Below are 13,714 nucleotides of genomic sequence, written 5' to 3' on the forward strand. Positions count from 1 at the left end.
GTGAGTATTTCGCATTGCAGTTGGATGAAAGTACTGATATAACGAACATTGTTGAATTATTACTTTAAATGTTTTTCGAAGAAGATAAACGAATAGCTGAAGAGTATTTGTTTTATGTATCTCTACATGATAGAGCCAACTGCAAGTGAAATTTTCACTTGCAGTTGCTCTATCAAAGTACTTGACAATTTTATGTCTGAGAATGATATTCCATGGCATAAGTGCATTGCCGTATGCAGTGACAGAGTTCGGACTTTAACAGGAAAACATTTTGGAGAGATTTCTCAAGAAAGTTGCACCTGAAACTAAATTTACTCATTGCTTCATTTATCATGAAGTTTTGAAAAACCTGAAAATCGCTTTGAGTCAAGCTGTGAAAATTGTTAATTTTATCAAAATCCTAGCTTTAAATTCAAGAAATTTTATGATTTATGCCAAAAGATGGGCAGTGAACATGAAACATTTTCGTTACATTCCAAAGTAAGATGGTTGGTTACCCAAACACAAAGTTTTAAATTGTCTTTTTAAGCTTCGATTATAAATTCAAATTTTCATTGAATTATGGTTAGCATATTTAGCTGATATTTTTGGAAAGTTAAATGTGGGGACAAAGTGTTAATTAGTTTACCATTAGCGATAAAACAAATACAATGATAAAAAGTAATCAAAGAATTGTATAATAATATTTTAAGCTTTTAGAAAGTTTTCGAACAAAAAATAATTTGAAAATTTGGCATCTGACATTAAAAATCAGTATTTTTCATTGATAAATAATTCCAGCATGTATTTTCCATAGGATTATGAAAAAGCAAAATGGTTTAGAAATCCATTTGGTTCAAATGTACCTGAAATGTTAACCTCATGAAGAAAAAGAATATTTGATAGAAATTTCTGTGATCGAACTCCAACTGAAGATTTAAAAAAATCTATGCATTAAAACTGCACATTGAAAGCGATTGTGCATTAAAATCTGCCTATTTGTTCAGAAATTTGACATGTGCAAATTCTCATAATTTTGCACTCAAATGGATGTAAACAAGCTAAAAAAAAATACATCAAAATTGCACAAAATTTGTGTTTTAGTGGCTGTACTAAATCCCAAGCATTTAACACACACACTTATATATATACAGTCAAAAGTCGTTAATTCGGACCTCAAAACTAAAAACTTTCTGCGCATGCGCCGCGTTGACACATGCGCATAGGCGTTTACGCGTGCACGTAAGACCTTTTACGACTGCGCATATGAGTCTGCGCAAGTGCAGAATACGTTTTCGCGTGCGCGTTTTATGTATGATGGACGTATAAGCTAAAATTATCTAATTATCTATTTCAGTTAATGTTGATGATTGTGTTGTTCCTTAATTTTCGAATTGGATCCGGCTTATTATTTTTTGCAGACTGTAAGAGCAATTTTATAAAAGTAAGCTTAAACTTTCGATTATATCAAATTGAATTTCCGATATATATTTCTTAATATGTAAAGGATCTAAAGCGAAAGTATGTTTTGAAATCCGAAATCTGTTTATCAATTTCACGCTGCTCGCGGGGGGGGGGAACGCCGCGGCGGGTGAGTAATGAATTGGAAGTTGATCTGTCAGCACTATCCTTATCTTCAGTGCAGATGTTTTTATTTTATTTGGCTTATAATTCCTTACCAAATGTAGTATTTCATCTCGATATGCTCCGTCTTTGATATGATTTAAAACAAGTTTCTCGTCATTATAATTCGCTTCCGATAGCGAAGAAAAGTGAGAGAGGTTATTGAAAAAATTTCGATTGACAAATTAGTCCGTGTTCTCGACACAGCAATTATAGGACTTGAACAGTGGAACTTTGTAACTGAACAAGAAATTATGTCTGTTTAATAGAATTAAAGAGAAAGTATTATCACATGAAACGAAGCAAAACTTAAACAACTTACATTGAAAGAAATGTTTAATAAAGTAAACAAATAAATATTGAGCTTTTTCTTTTTGCAAATTTTGATACCCTTTAGATCATAATTGTTCTTTATTTCATAAATTACGGTTTCATATTTTTAATTTTAGAATTTCTGCATGCCATCTTATGAGATTTAAACTGATGATCTATAATCCGGAAAAATCGATAATCTGGAATCGCCGAAGTCCCGACGAGTCCGGATTAACGACTTTTGACTGTATATTGTAATCAGTGGGATCTTGAGTGTGCTAATTAATTGCCGTTATCCCTTGATCATCATTATCACCCTATAATGCTTAGATAATCAGTACTGACCATTTTATACACACCTGTAGAAAGTAGATGATCCTCAGTTTTTAAAATGGAGCTAGAAGAAATTGTAACAAATCAGATGATAGATTTCAGAAAGATATTTTCAAAATAATGCAATTTTTCTTGCAGTCTTGTTTGTTAGAAAAGTAATGATTTTATAAAAATTTGACTTATATTCTCTGTGTTTGTTACAAATCAAATAAATTAAATTTTAGTTAATGTGTCATTTTTTTACAACTTTTCAGTTTCTCAAAAAATAACAGATAATTATAAGTTTTGAGTGTTAAGAAAGAGTGTTAGAAAATGGTGAGGTCTTATAATTTACGGATAAAAATACAAATGAAATTTTCCAGTACTCTGCATTATGCAATTATTTTTGTATTTGGAGGTATTTTTTTGTAAGTTCGTTTTAAATGTTTTTATATTTGCGTGGATAAAATTATTGTTCATAATTATAAATTTCTTGGTGGAAAGATTTCTAGGTGGAGATGTGTAATTCGAAGGAAGGGTCCAAACCATGACTTTAATGCTCACTATCTCCTAAAATTATTAAAATATGGTAAAACTGAAAAAAGATGGAAAGAAATTTAGTAATTATGCTTAATTAAATTGCAATTAACCTTTAATGTGATTTTATTAAATAAATCTTATTCGCTTCTTTTGGGAGATGTAATAAAGCTAATCGGTCATTTTTTATGATTCATCAATTTTTTACACTATTTTTTTGCGAAATGACCTTTTTTTTTATCAGGTTGGAAAGGGAACCAAATTTTCAGCTCCTAAAATTTTGTTATAGAGGGATTCTACTGCATTTGCTTTTTATGCCTCTCCTATTTATTAGTCTACTTGTGTTGTTGCTTCTATTATAAAGTAATGTGAATTAAATTTTATTAATTGAATGTTCATTTCTTTTTTAGTTTCTAAGCATGGCGGCTAAAAAGCCAACAATAACACGGGTAAGTTATTGTAGGTTTAAATTCATTTTCATATTTACTATTTTACTGGGTTTAATTTAAATTCTTAAAGGTATACATGGGATTCAGATTTTTTTAGCTAATTTGTTATGATTACATTAACATATTTCTGCATGAAAGTAATTTTAATATGTTTCTTAGTAGTTTATAGATGTAGTTTTATTGACAAAATAAATTTTAAAAAATTTATAGTGTTTTCATGTACTTTAAATTGCTGAAAAAATAATATAGGCTGTGCATTTTTAAACCTATATTCAGTGGTTTAATTTGATACATTCTGAATCTGTTACTGGGACGGCAGATTCGAATCTGTTTACACCTCAACAGTATATTTTGGTTTTAATGTCCTGTTGAATTCTTGGGTTTAGCTATACTATCACTCCTTCACAATATCAAGAGACCTGTAGAATTGTTCTAGTATATGAATATAAATGCAATTCATCTGTGCTTGAAATTAATGAAACAGGTAAAGGAACATTTATAAAGACATTACGAGATCAGTTTTGCATGTCCTAAACAGAATGAGAAAATTTAAATTATCTTTCATTGAAAATGAAGAAAGAGTTTATAGTTGCTGTATAGTATAGTTTATTTAGAAATGTTGCTGAAATTTGATATCATAGCAGTATGCATATTGTGCAAATTTATTGAACCTGAAGGTTAGGTATGTATTTCTTGTGTGTAGAAAGGTATGATTGAAAGCTGATTTCTATTTTCCAGTATTTTTTTGTAGTTTGCAAATGCTCGTGCCTCATTGCAGGATTAGGAGTATACAGTCAAAAGTCTTTAATCCGGACTCGTCGGGACTTCGGCGATTCCGGATTATCGATTTTTCCGGATTATAGATCATCAGTTTAAATCTGGTAAGATGGCATGCAGAAATTATAAAATTAAAAATATGAAACCGTAATTTATGAAATAAAGAGCAATTATGATCTAAAGGGTATCAAAATTTACAAAAAAAAAAAAAAAAAAAAAAAAAAAAAAACGTAATATTTATTTGTTTACTTTATTACAAATTTCTTTCAATGCGTGGATGCGTAAAGCATACCTTACGCATAGCCGAAATTAGAAAATTGCAACCAGAAAACTATTTGATTTGTATTCGTGATATTTATTATGACGAGGGATTTGATTTAAATCATATCAAAGACGGAGTACATCGAAATTAAATACTACATTTAGTAAGGAATTATAAGCCGAATAAAATAAAAACATCTGCCCTGAAGATAACGATAGTGTTGACAAATCAACTTCCAGTTCATTGCATGCCGCGACCCCCCCCCCTGCACAGAGCAGTGTGAAATTGATAAACAGATTTCGGAACTTAGATAAACAAAGAATATGCCTTTATCCATTTTTTGTAGCAATTCGTTTTTTGTTTGATGGACATCGAAACATACTTTCGTTTTCTAGATCCTTTGGGAGCTCCAGCATCGGAAATTCTATTTGACATAATCGAAAGTTCAAGCTTACTTTTAGAAAATTGCTCTTACAGTCTGCAAAAAATAATAAGCCGGATCCAATTCGAAGATTAAGGAACAACGTAATCACCAACATTAACTGAAATAGATAATTAGATAATTTTAGCTTATACCGTCCTTTATACATTAAAGGCGCACGCAAAAACGTATTCTGCACTTGCGCAGACGCATATGCGCAGTCGTAGATGTCTTGGGCGTACGAGTAAAACGCCTATGCGCATGCGTCAATGTGGCACATGCGCAGAAAGGTTTAAGATTTTAGCTTTGAGGTCCGGATTATAGATCATTCCGGATTATGGGTGTCCGAATTAACGACTTTTGACTGTAGCAATGTTTTTGGTACAATCTTTGTTTTCATTCTTTTTGTTTAATATTTTAAGCATCATTATTTTTTGTTGAAGGTTCGTATTGCCCGAGAAGAGTTGGAGAAAATGACCAAAGAAGATTTTCAGAAGTGGTAAGCTAATTTTGAGGAGCTTTTCTTTAAATTTGTAATTGTAGAAGATCAGAAAGTATGAAGAATTGTAATTAAAGAAAATTACAATTCAGTTTCCTAAACAAGCTTTAACATCATCCATAATATGCTTTTGTTATATAGCAGAAAATACGTTTTAGCATGGTCTGTGTGCATACTGACATTAAACAGTAAAATTAAGTACCAACAAGTCTAAAGTTTAAAGTAGTCTGTATTATACTGTAAAATATGATTATTTTCTCACAATATTTAAACTAAAAGGATAAAATATTGTTTTAAAGAATAATTGCTGTGTCAAATAAAACTGATCAAAAAAAGATTTTCTATTCAAATTACCATCTGTGTTCAGTAATTATGGAATCTGATTTATTAGGCATTTTCAAAATTTGCATGCGCCCTGCATTTTTACATTAAATTTTAACATAAAGTGCCATTGGATATGAATTTAGTGGGTAGGCTTATTCTGTATTTAGTTTAAATATTATATTTTAACTCTACATACTAGTAAACAAGGAACTATAACATGATGAATGTTCCATTCGAATCTTTTTTTTATTATTATTTATATATATATATATATATATATATATATATATATATAATCCATTTTTTTATACTACATACACTTTCCAATGAATTAGAAACCCAAGATCTATATTTTATTGGACAACTTTTTGTGCAGATAACTGTTCTGCACTCGTTTGGGCATCGAGTCTACATGCTTCTGCAGTGCATTTACGTCCAGAGAATACCATGCATTGGCTATGCAACTTTTTAGATCTTGTAAAATAGATGGAAAAGGAGAGTGCTGTCGGATGCATCTTTCCACCATATCCCACACATTTTCTGTGGGACTAAGATCCAGGCTATGCGGTGGTCAGAGAAGGTGTTGGAGACTTCAGCGAACCAATTTTGAACACTTATGTCACGATGTATAGTTGTATTGTCGTCGCTGGAGTATCTGTCACCATCAGGGGAAAAATCCAACATTGCAGGGTGCACTTAGAGCCAGTATATCTAGATATCTCATGGCTGTTTATTTACTTCGAGGAATACCAGGGCACCACTTCCATTTCAGCAGAACATACTCCATATCATGATACACTCACCAGACCCTTACACAGTGCGAATAAGGCAAGGTCAAAATAAAGTGTAGCGTGATTCATCCCACCACATTACCTGTTTCTAATCCTCAGATGTCCAGTGTCTTCTTTTCCGACTCCACTGCAAACAAATTCTTTCATGTTAGGCAGAAATGAGTGGTCATCTCACAGGCACCCGACTATACATTCTTATCTTCTGCATTTCTCTGTCCATTCATTGTTCAAGCTGAAATCTGTTGGGAAGAGCCATGGTTGATGGTCTGTGTCAGTTGAAGCACAGTAGAGTCTCTGTTCTGCCGTACAGTTCGTTGGAGATGCACTGATCACTCTCATAGAAAACCGTGCTCAAACTGCAGTTACATCTTCTAGAAAAGGTCTGTGGGTCCTGATTCCAACTTCCGAAAATCTTGGATATGGCTGCTTTTGAGAATCCAGTGAGATTTGCTGTCTTCGAAATCGAGGCCCTTGCTAAACGGGCACCAACAATAAGCCCTTGTTTAAATGGTGAAAGATCTGTCATTTTCCCCATTTTACTTCATTCATCGTGAAAAGCACTTTTACACCTTACTTAAACTAGCAATTTAAGCACGGGTAACCCACTTCATAAATAAAACTTGCATTCTTCATACGTAGCACGCTTTCAAATGAAAATCTCAAAGGTGTCTAATTCATCGGCCTGTGTGTGTGTGTGATATTGTATGGATTACCCACAAGTAGTGTTCATAGTGAGAGCAGAAAATTGTCACTGATCATGTGAAAAACCCCAAGATTGGCAAAGAATTAAAGTTCCACTATATATACAGAGTATTGTCGAATTCAACAAATTCAGAGGCATGATAATAGGCATCAAGATGAAAAATTAACATAGAACATCACAAAGGTAGACGTAGAGCAGACAGTGAGCATAATGAAGAGAGAGGTTAAACAAATAGAAGGATTAGGAGCACTGCAATCGACAAGAAGAAACCTTCTTATATGCAAATTTCCCATGCATGTGGGGAAATAAAAGCTGTGAGCAAGTACTCATTAGTGGGCATTGCAGAGCTTTAATCTTCATTTGGAAACAAGATGTCAGATTACACGAATGAGGATTATTTGGATATGCGTCTGATTTATGCTGCCAAGCAGGTGGCGTTGGATGCCTAACACGGGGAATGTACCGAGAGCAATGCTCAAGAAAGCACCTTCTGCACCATACTACCTTCACAAAAACATGGATCGACAGTTGCCGGAGACGGGATCCTCCATACAATGAGAGGTTATGCAGGGTAAGTATGCAGTGTGCACACACCTGAAACGGAAAACTAAGTAATGCTACAGTTTATCATTTTCCTGTCGACTAGTCATGATCGGTTGCAGCGGAGCTTTTTATTCTGCAGAAATTGGTGTAGAATGTTCTGCGTGCTGAAACCATGTGCACCCCTTCCATGTGTAGAGATCATCTGTTAGGACCATAGCTTCTGCTCAAGCACCTCAGATGCAAAAATACACTGGAGGATCTTAGAGCATATCATACTAATGAGCTTTTAGTTATTTAGTAACTAAAAGCTAATATCTAAATCTAAATTCATTAGGCCATGTGCTGTAATTTTGAGGGAAAACATATAGACAACATTTAGAATACCTAGATCTTGATACAAAATATTTAGATTGTTATTAATGTGTGTAACAGAGGGGACTTTTTAGTTGCCAGATTGCTGTTTTACCCGAGGCTGCACTGTTTTTACTTCTTATATGTTCGGTTCTTTTAAAATTTTACCAAATAGCAGAGCAAAATGACAAACTGGCTGGGACGCAAAGACTACATCATCAGAGTAGGACATCTGGTAATCTGGTTTAGATAAGTGATATCACTAAAGAACTGTAGGGTAAATAGTACATTTTCTTTACCCTTTCTGATGACAGTTAATGTTCCTGTAGATTTGTCTGTTAGTTGAATTGATAGCAACTTAGTAAACTGCCATATAACAACTTAGTTTCTAAATCTGTATGTGATTGAGCTAAATAAAGGGATACAGTTTTGTTGAGAGAGTATTCTTTCATGTAGAAAGGGCAAAAGTTTCTTTGCTTACTTTTTTCCAATAGAACAGGATCTCAAAATGTGGTTGGCTTCAGTAATCAAAATTATTTAACTATTGTTTGTGATAAGTATGTAATTTTTCTGTGTCATGAAAATGTGTAGTGCTTTCCGTAAGTCATAGTTAACATTGTCTCATATAAAACGTCATATCATAAGGTTAGACATCTGCAACCTGACATCTAACAGATATAACCTTGAAATGTCAGCATCACATATTTTTTTGTGCAGAAATATCGGGCTTTAAGCCGAATGAGCATTATTTACGAGAACTTTTGATTTATTTTTTTAATTTGAAGAAGTCTGCATAAGGTGAGGCTGCTTTAAGTGAAAGAAGTTATTATAAGTGGTTTCAAAAGTTAAGAATGTTGAATTTGACGTTGAAGACAAAGAACGGAGTGGAAGATTAAAAATGTGCAAAGCTGCTGAATTGGAAGCATTATTGGATGAAGATTTGTGCCAAACATAAGTAGAACTTGCACTTACATTAGTAGTGACACGGCAAGCAATTTCACATCATTTAAAATCATATGGAATGACTCAAAAGAAGAAAATTGGGTTCCATATGAACATAGCTGAGAAATTTTGAATACCGATTTTTTACATGTGAAATACTGCTTGCCAGGCATAAATGAAAGGGTTTTTTGCATCATGTATTCACTGGTAATAAAAAATGAATCCTGTACGATAAGAAGAAATTATGGGGACCTCCAGTCCATGCTTCAATATTGACAGCCAAGCCTAATATTCATGGACAGAAATTGTCAGTTTGGTGTTATGTATTTTGAGTTGCTCAGACCGAATGAAACCATTACTGAGGCTTTCAGCTGAATGCAATTGATGAGACTGAGCTGAGACTCAAAGAAAATCTATGCCCACTACTACTCCAGACATGACAAAATTATTTTACATGATAGTGCTCATCCACATGTTAGGGTGGCAGTCAAAACTTACTCAGAAACATTCATATAAGAAGTTTTTCCCCTCCTGCTTTATTCACTAGACATTGCTGCTTCTGATTATTACTTGTTTTGATTGATGACACGTGGCCTGTCTGGGCAGCATTTCACATTATATGAAGAAACCAAACATTGGACTGATAATGTGGATAGATTCAAAAGATGAAACTGTCTTCCAACACAGTCTCTGTATGCTGCCAAACGCTGGGGAAAAGTAGTTGCTAGTGATGTACAGAACTTTGAATAAAACATAACGTGCTAATTTCTTTCAGAATAAATGCCCAATTTTTGATAAAAAATGGATGAAATGGCGGGAAAAAATTAAAATTACACAGAAACGCCGCATCAGCGTAAACGCCGCAATAGATTAAATTGCGCGTGACACCGTCGTGGGCCGTATAGATGCAAAAACTCAACCTAAGTCCTGATATATGACATAACAGTTAAGAAAAAGGCATGAAATGAAACCATAACTCAAAAATAAAGGTAAGAAATGTATAGCTTCTGTGCCGTTTAGAGACATTTTCAAAAAATTTCCGCTCCCTAATTAAAAATTATCCAACAAGTACTTGTACCCTAACTGATGGGATCTGTATTTGGCAGAATGCCAAGAAAAATCCATTCATGCTGAAGGAGAAATTCGTCAGAGTTCCTTATTGGGAGGCAGGTGGAGTCGTGTCCGCCTTTGAAAAAAATTGCAGAAAAGGCAGGGGTGGAAAGAGGATGGGTCCTGGAAGATTCATCGAATGGCAGAGGAGAGAGACTATTCAAACTGATGAGAATGTTGATTTGAAAGGGGGAAGAATGTTATTGTTCTGAGATCTCGTTTAGGGTGAATAAGGCATGTAGGTCCGTTCAAGGGAAAGAACGTAAACAAAATAATGTTCGCAAAAAGCAACTGAGTGGTCTTTTGTGTGGGAACAGCACCAATCTATGCACAATGACAAGGCCATCCAAACTATGTACAATGGAGGAGGAATCATAGGAAATATTTTATCTTTAGTGCACCTAAACGCCGCATGGGTAGAAACGCCGCACCCGCTGAAAATTTAAGTTTTAAACACGTAAACGCAGCGGCGTTTCTTCCGGAAATTACGGTATTTAATATTCATTTTCATCTAATAATTTGAATAGCTATTTAGAGGTATATCATGCAGTAAGTACATCCTATTCTTTTCAGTGCTATTATAATAAGTAATAAAAAATCACATTAGAAATACATCCTTTCAAGCAGCAAGCAGTTTTGCTTAATGAAATAAAGTATGGCAAATAAAATCCAATGTGTACTGTTGTACTGAGGTATGTCAGTGTTGAAGAGAATTATGAAAAATTATATATATATATATATATATATATATATATATTGTTTCTAAAAATGGAACCAGCTGCATTTAAGACTATTGAGTCACATAATGAAAGCTGTAGAATAACTTGATTATTTTATCGATAGAGTTTCTGATTTTCACTGAAGTTCTCTCTCTCACACATACAAAAAAAAGGAGGGCATTAAAATATGCATACAAGTTATATATTTGGGATATTTCTTTCAAATTTTTTGTGTGAGAAGGCATATCTGTGTTATTCGAATTGTAGTAGTGGCTTGAATATAAGATGGCCTCACATGTAAGACAACTCTAAATTTTTAAGGTATTCTGTAATGAAAAAATAGGTTGTGGCCAGCATAGCATACATGAATTTGAACCAAAGAAACTACAGTACAAAGTCCGAAATCCAGACTGTTCGGGACTTCGGCGATTCCGGATTTGGGTTTTTTCCTGATAGATTATCAGTTTAAATCTAGAAGATGGCATGTAGAAATTATAAAATTAAAAATATGAAATTGCGATTGATGAAATAATGAAGTATTTATGATCTAAAGGATATCAAAATTAAAAAAAAAAAAAAAAAAAAAAAGCTTAATATTTATTTGTTTACCTTATTAAACATTTCTTTCAATGCAAGTTGTTTTAATTTATACTTCATTTTTTGTGCTAATACTTTCTCTTTAATTCTGTAGACAGAGATAATCTTTTGTTTAGTTACATTGTTGAAGTTCTGTAACTGCTGTTTCGAGGATTCCGAATATCTTGACAATGGAAATTTTCTCGTTTTTAGTAACTTCTCTGTCACCTTCGTCTCTATCGGTAGCGATATTTTCTGGATCTAGAACCATACTACAGATTTCTTCATTCATTAACCCCTTCGCGCCGACTGTCACGTCTACGTGCCAGCAACGAACACACTCACCTTCCGGCCGACACGCAGGCATGCCAGAACATTTTCCCTTTCACTACCGACTGTCACGTATTTGTGCCAGTGTCCTGGAACGTTGTAAAAACTATAATATCTACCACAAGATGGCACTGTATGTCCATATGGTTTCAGATACATGTACATTAGACCTTCTACTCGAAATGAGAGAAGCATGACTCACATACACGTGTTTTTGATTATATAAACAAAAGGGGAAATAAATGTTTCCGAATGGCATGATTTATGACGTCTCTTTAAATTGCACTTTATTCGCACGTGGTAGTTGTTTATTTAAGTAGAGAAATTTTATTTGCGCTAAAGCGTTGGGTATTTCGGTTTGCAGTTCAGTTTTTAGAAAATAATTAGGTCTTGTTAGACGTGAATTCTTTCTGTTTTTACCGTTGCAATCTCGAAGCGTCGAAAATGTTTAACAGAGCATGAAATAGCAGAAATGATGCAAAATATTTCAGATATTGATTCTGAAAGATTAACTGAAAGACATTTTCCAAAACTTTGCTCAGAAGAGACTGATAAGAAAATGAGGTGGTGTTGGTGTATTTAATTATGGCAAAGTACACTAGGGCTATCTGCCTAAGGGGAGGGATGCCTTCGTGGAGGACTTTCTAAGGGAAACTGGCTCGTACACACGTTACACATGGGGAAAACCACGAAAACACCCATGCAGCCAGCCCGTTCGCGGGATTCGAACCTCGGACCGAACTACCAGTGTTCAGTGACTTTACCGCTCGGCCACTGGTGGGCCTGATAAGAAAAATGAGAAGATGATGCTTCGTTTGTTCACATTCCCAGAAAAAAAATCCTCCAAAACGGCAAATGAGTTATTACGAGTGCAAGGAATGTAATGTAGGACTATGTGTAGATCACTGTTTTCAAATTTTTCATATGAAAAGAGAATTAAGTAATATATTTAGTTTTCAGATGTATAATGTTAAAAGTCATAAAATGGTGAGTAATGAAAATAAAATGTGTAAAATATGCATTTAAACAAGAAATAAGGTAATTCAAGTATATAGTATAAAAATATCTATAAAGCATAAGCCGTTTAAATACTCTATAGAGCATTATTAAACAATGCGTTGATACTTCGGAAATTTAATGGATTTAGGCTTAGTAGCAAAAAAGCCCCCGGCCCTGGACAGACGCTCGCATAAGACACTGCCAGCCTCCGCGATAAGCGCGCGTTTGCGCTACCCGGCTCAAAGGGGTTAATTGATTGATGATTGAGAAGCATTGTCATCACAATGAAAAACTTCTTTTATATCATCTTCTCTTGTTAGCGCTTCTTCACATTTCTTTACAAAATCCGTTAGCTGAAAATTTCACCTTTGTTTTGCGATATTAGAAAACCTTTAAAACTAGTGGCTGTCATCATCAAATTTAGCTGTCCTTCACTATACGTATTTGGTTATGCATCATGAGCTTGGCGACTAACGACAAGTCGTTCCGTTAAATTTTATATTGCGCACTGAGACAATTAAGCCCAAATTGTATTAGTTATTTATTATATTTATGTCTATTTCTTGCACATGCTTAAGTTCTGAATAAAGAAATTCCCGCATATACTTAAGCTTTATTGAGGTCCGGTGCTATCCGATATCTTACCGCCTGATGCAGTCTGTGGGTCCTAAATCCTGGCACTGGTTCTGAGTTTATGCAAATAACAAATCAGTTATTCTTAATTCAAATAGTCCTAAATGTAATCTTTGGGTCTATGAGTATCATCAACAAAATCTGTTTTTCGCATATAGAAAGAAATTTTTGGTAAAATTTTCCTCCTCAACATTTTTTATCACATTTAACTGAAAACTGTAATCATCGGCAAGCGACATTGGCGATCATTGTCAACATAAAAGGTTATCGCACTCCTTTATTATTCAAATGCTAACATAACAAAAATTGTTTAGGCATCGCTACATGAGTCATTATATGAGTCATAATATACCAGCATGATAAAGTTTGTATATTCATCTTTGATTTTATTCTTCATTGGAAGAGACAAAAATATAATTAAAAAATGTCATAGGAAAGTTTCTGTGACGAAACCATTATGCTACACATAGACTTATTAACAACAGAATAGCATTGACTTATCTTTATAATCCTCTTTTTTCT

The 13,714-nt window shown here is 33.9% G+C and overlaps 1 protein-coding gene across 3 annotated transcripts in view; it reads left to right on the forward strand.

The window, feature by feature from the left end:
* LOC118197909 (pre-mRNA-splicing regulator WTAP-like) overlaps window positions 1-13,714 on the forward strand; it is a 65,110-nt gene that overhangs the window by 15,764 nt on the left and 35,632 nt on the right. For 2 of the 3 annotated variants that reach the window (XM_085827011.1, XM_085827013.1), the window contains exons 2-3: window positions 3,174-3,212; window positions 5,116-5,171. In XM_085827011.1, the coding sequence (XP_085683137.1) occupies window positions 3,183-3,212; window positions 5,116-5,171 (86 nt within the window). In that variant the 5' untranslated portion in view covers window positions 3,174-3,182. Of the gene's footprint in view, window positions 1-3,173; window positions 3,213-5,115; window positions 5,172-13,714 lie in introns of those variants that run through there. The other variant, XM_085827014.1, reaches the window with a different exon arrangement.

Source organism: Stegodyphus dumicola, chromosome 11 (genome assembly GCF_044657685.1).
Source record: "Stegodyphus dumicola isolate Sdum_Otavi_A_Nest chromosome 11, ASM4465768v1".
Classification (NCBI taxonomy): Eukaryota; Metazoa; Arthropoda; class Arachnida; order Araneae; family Eresidae; genus Stegodyphus; species Stegodyphus dumicola.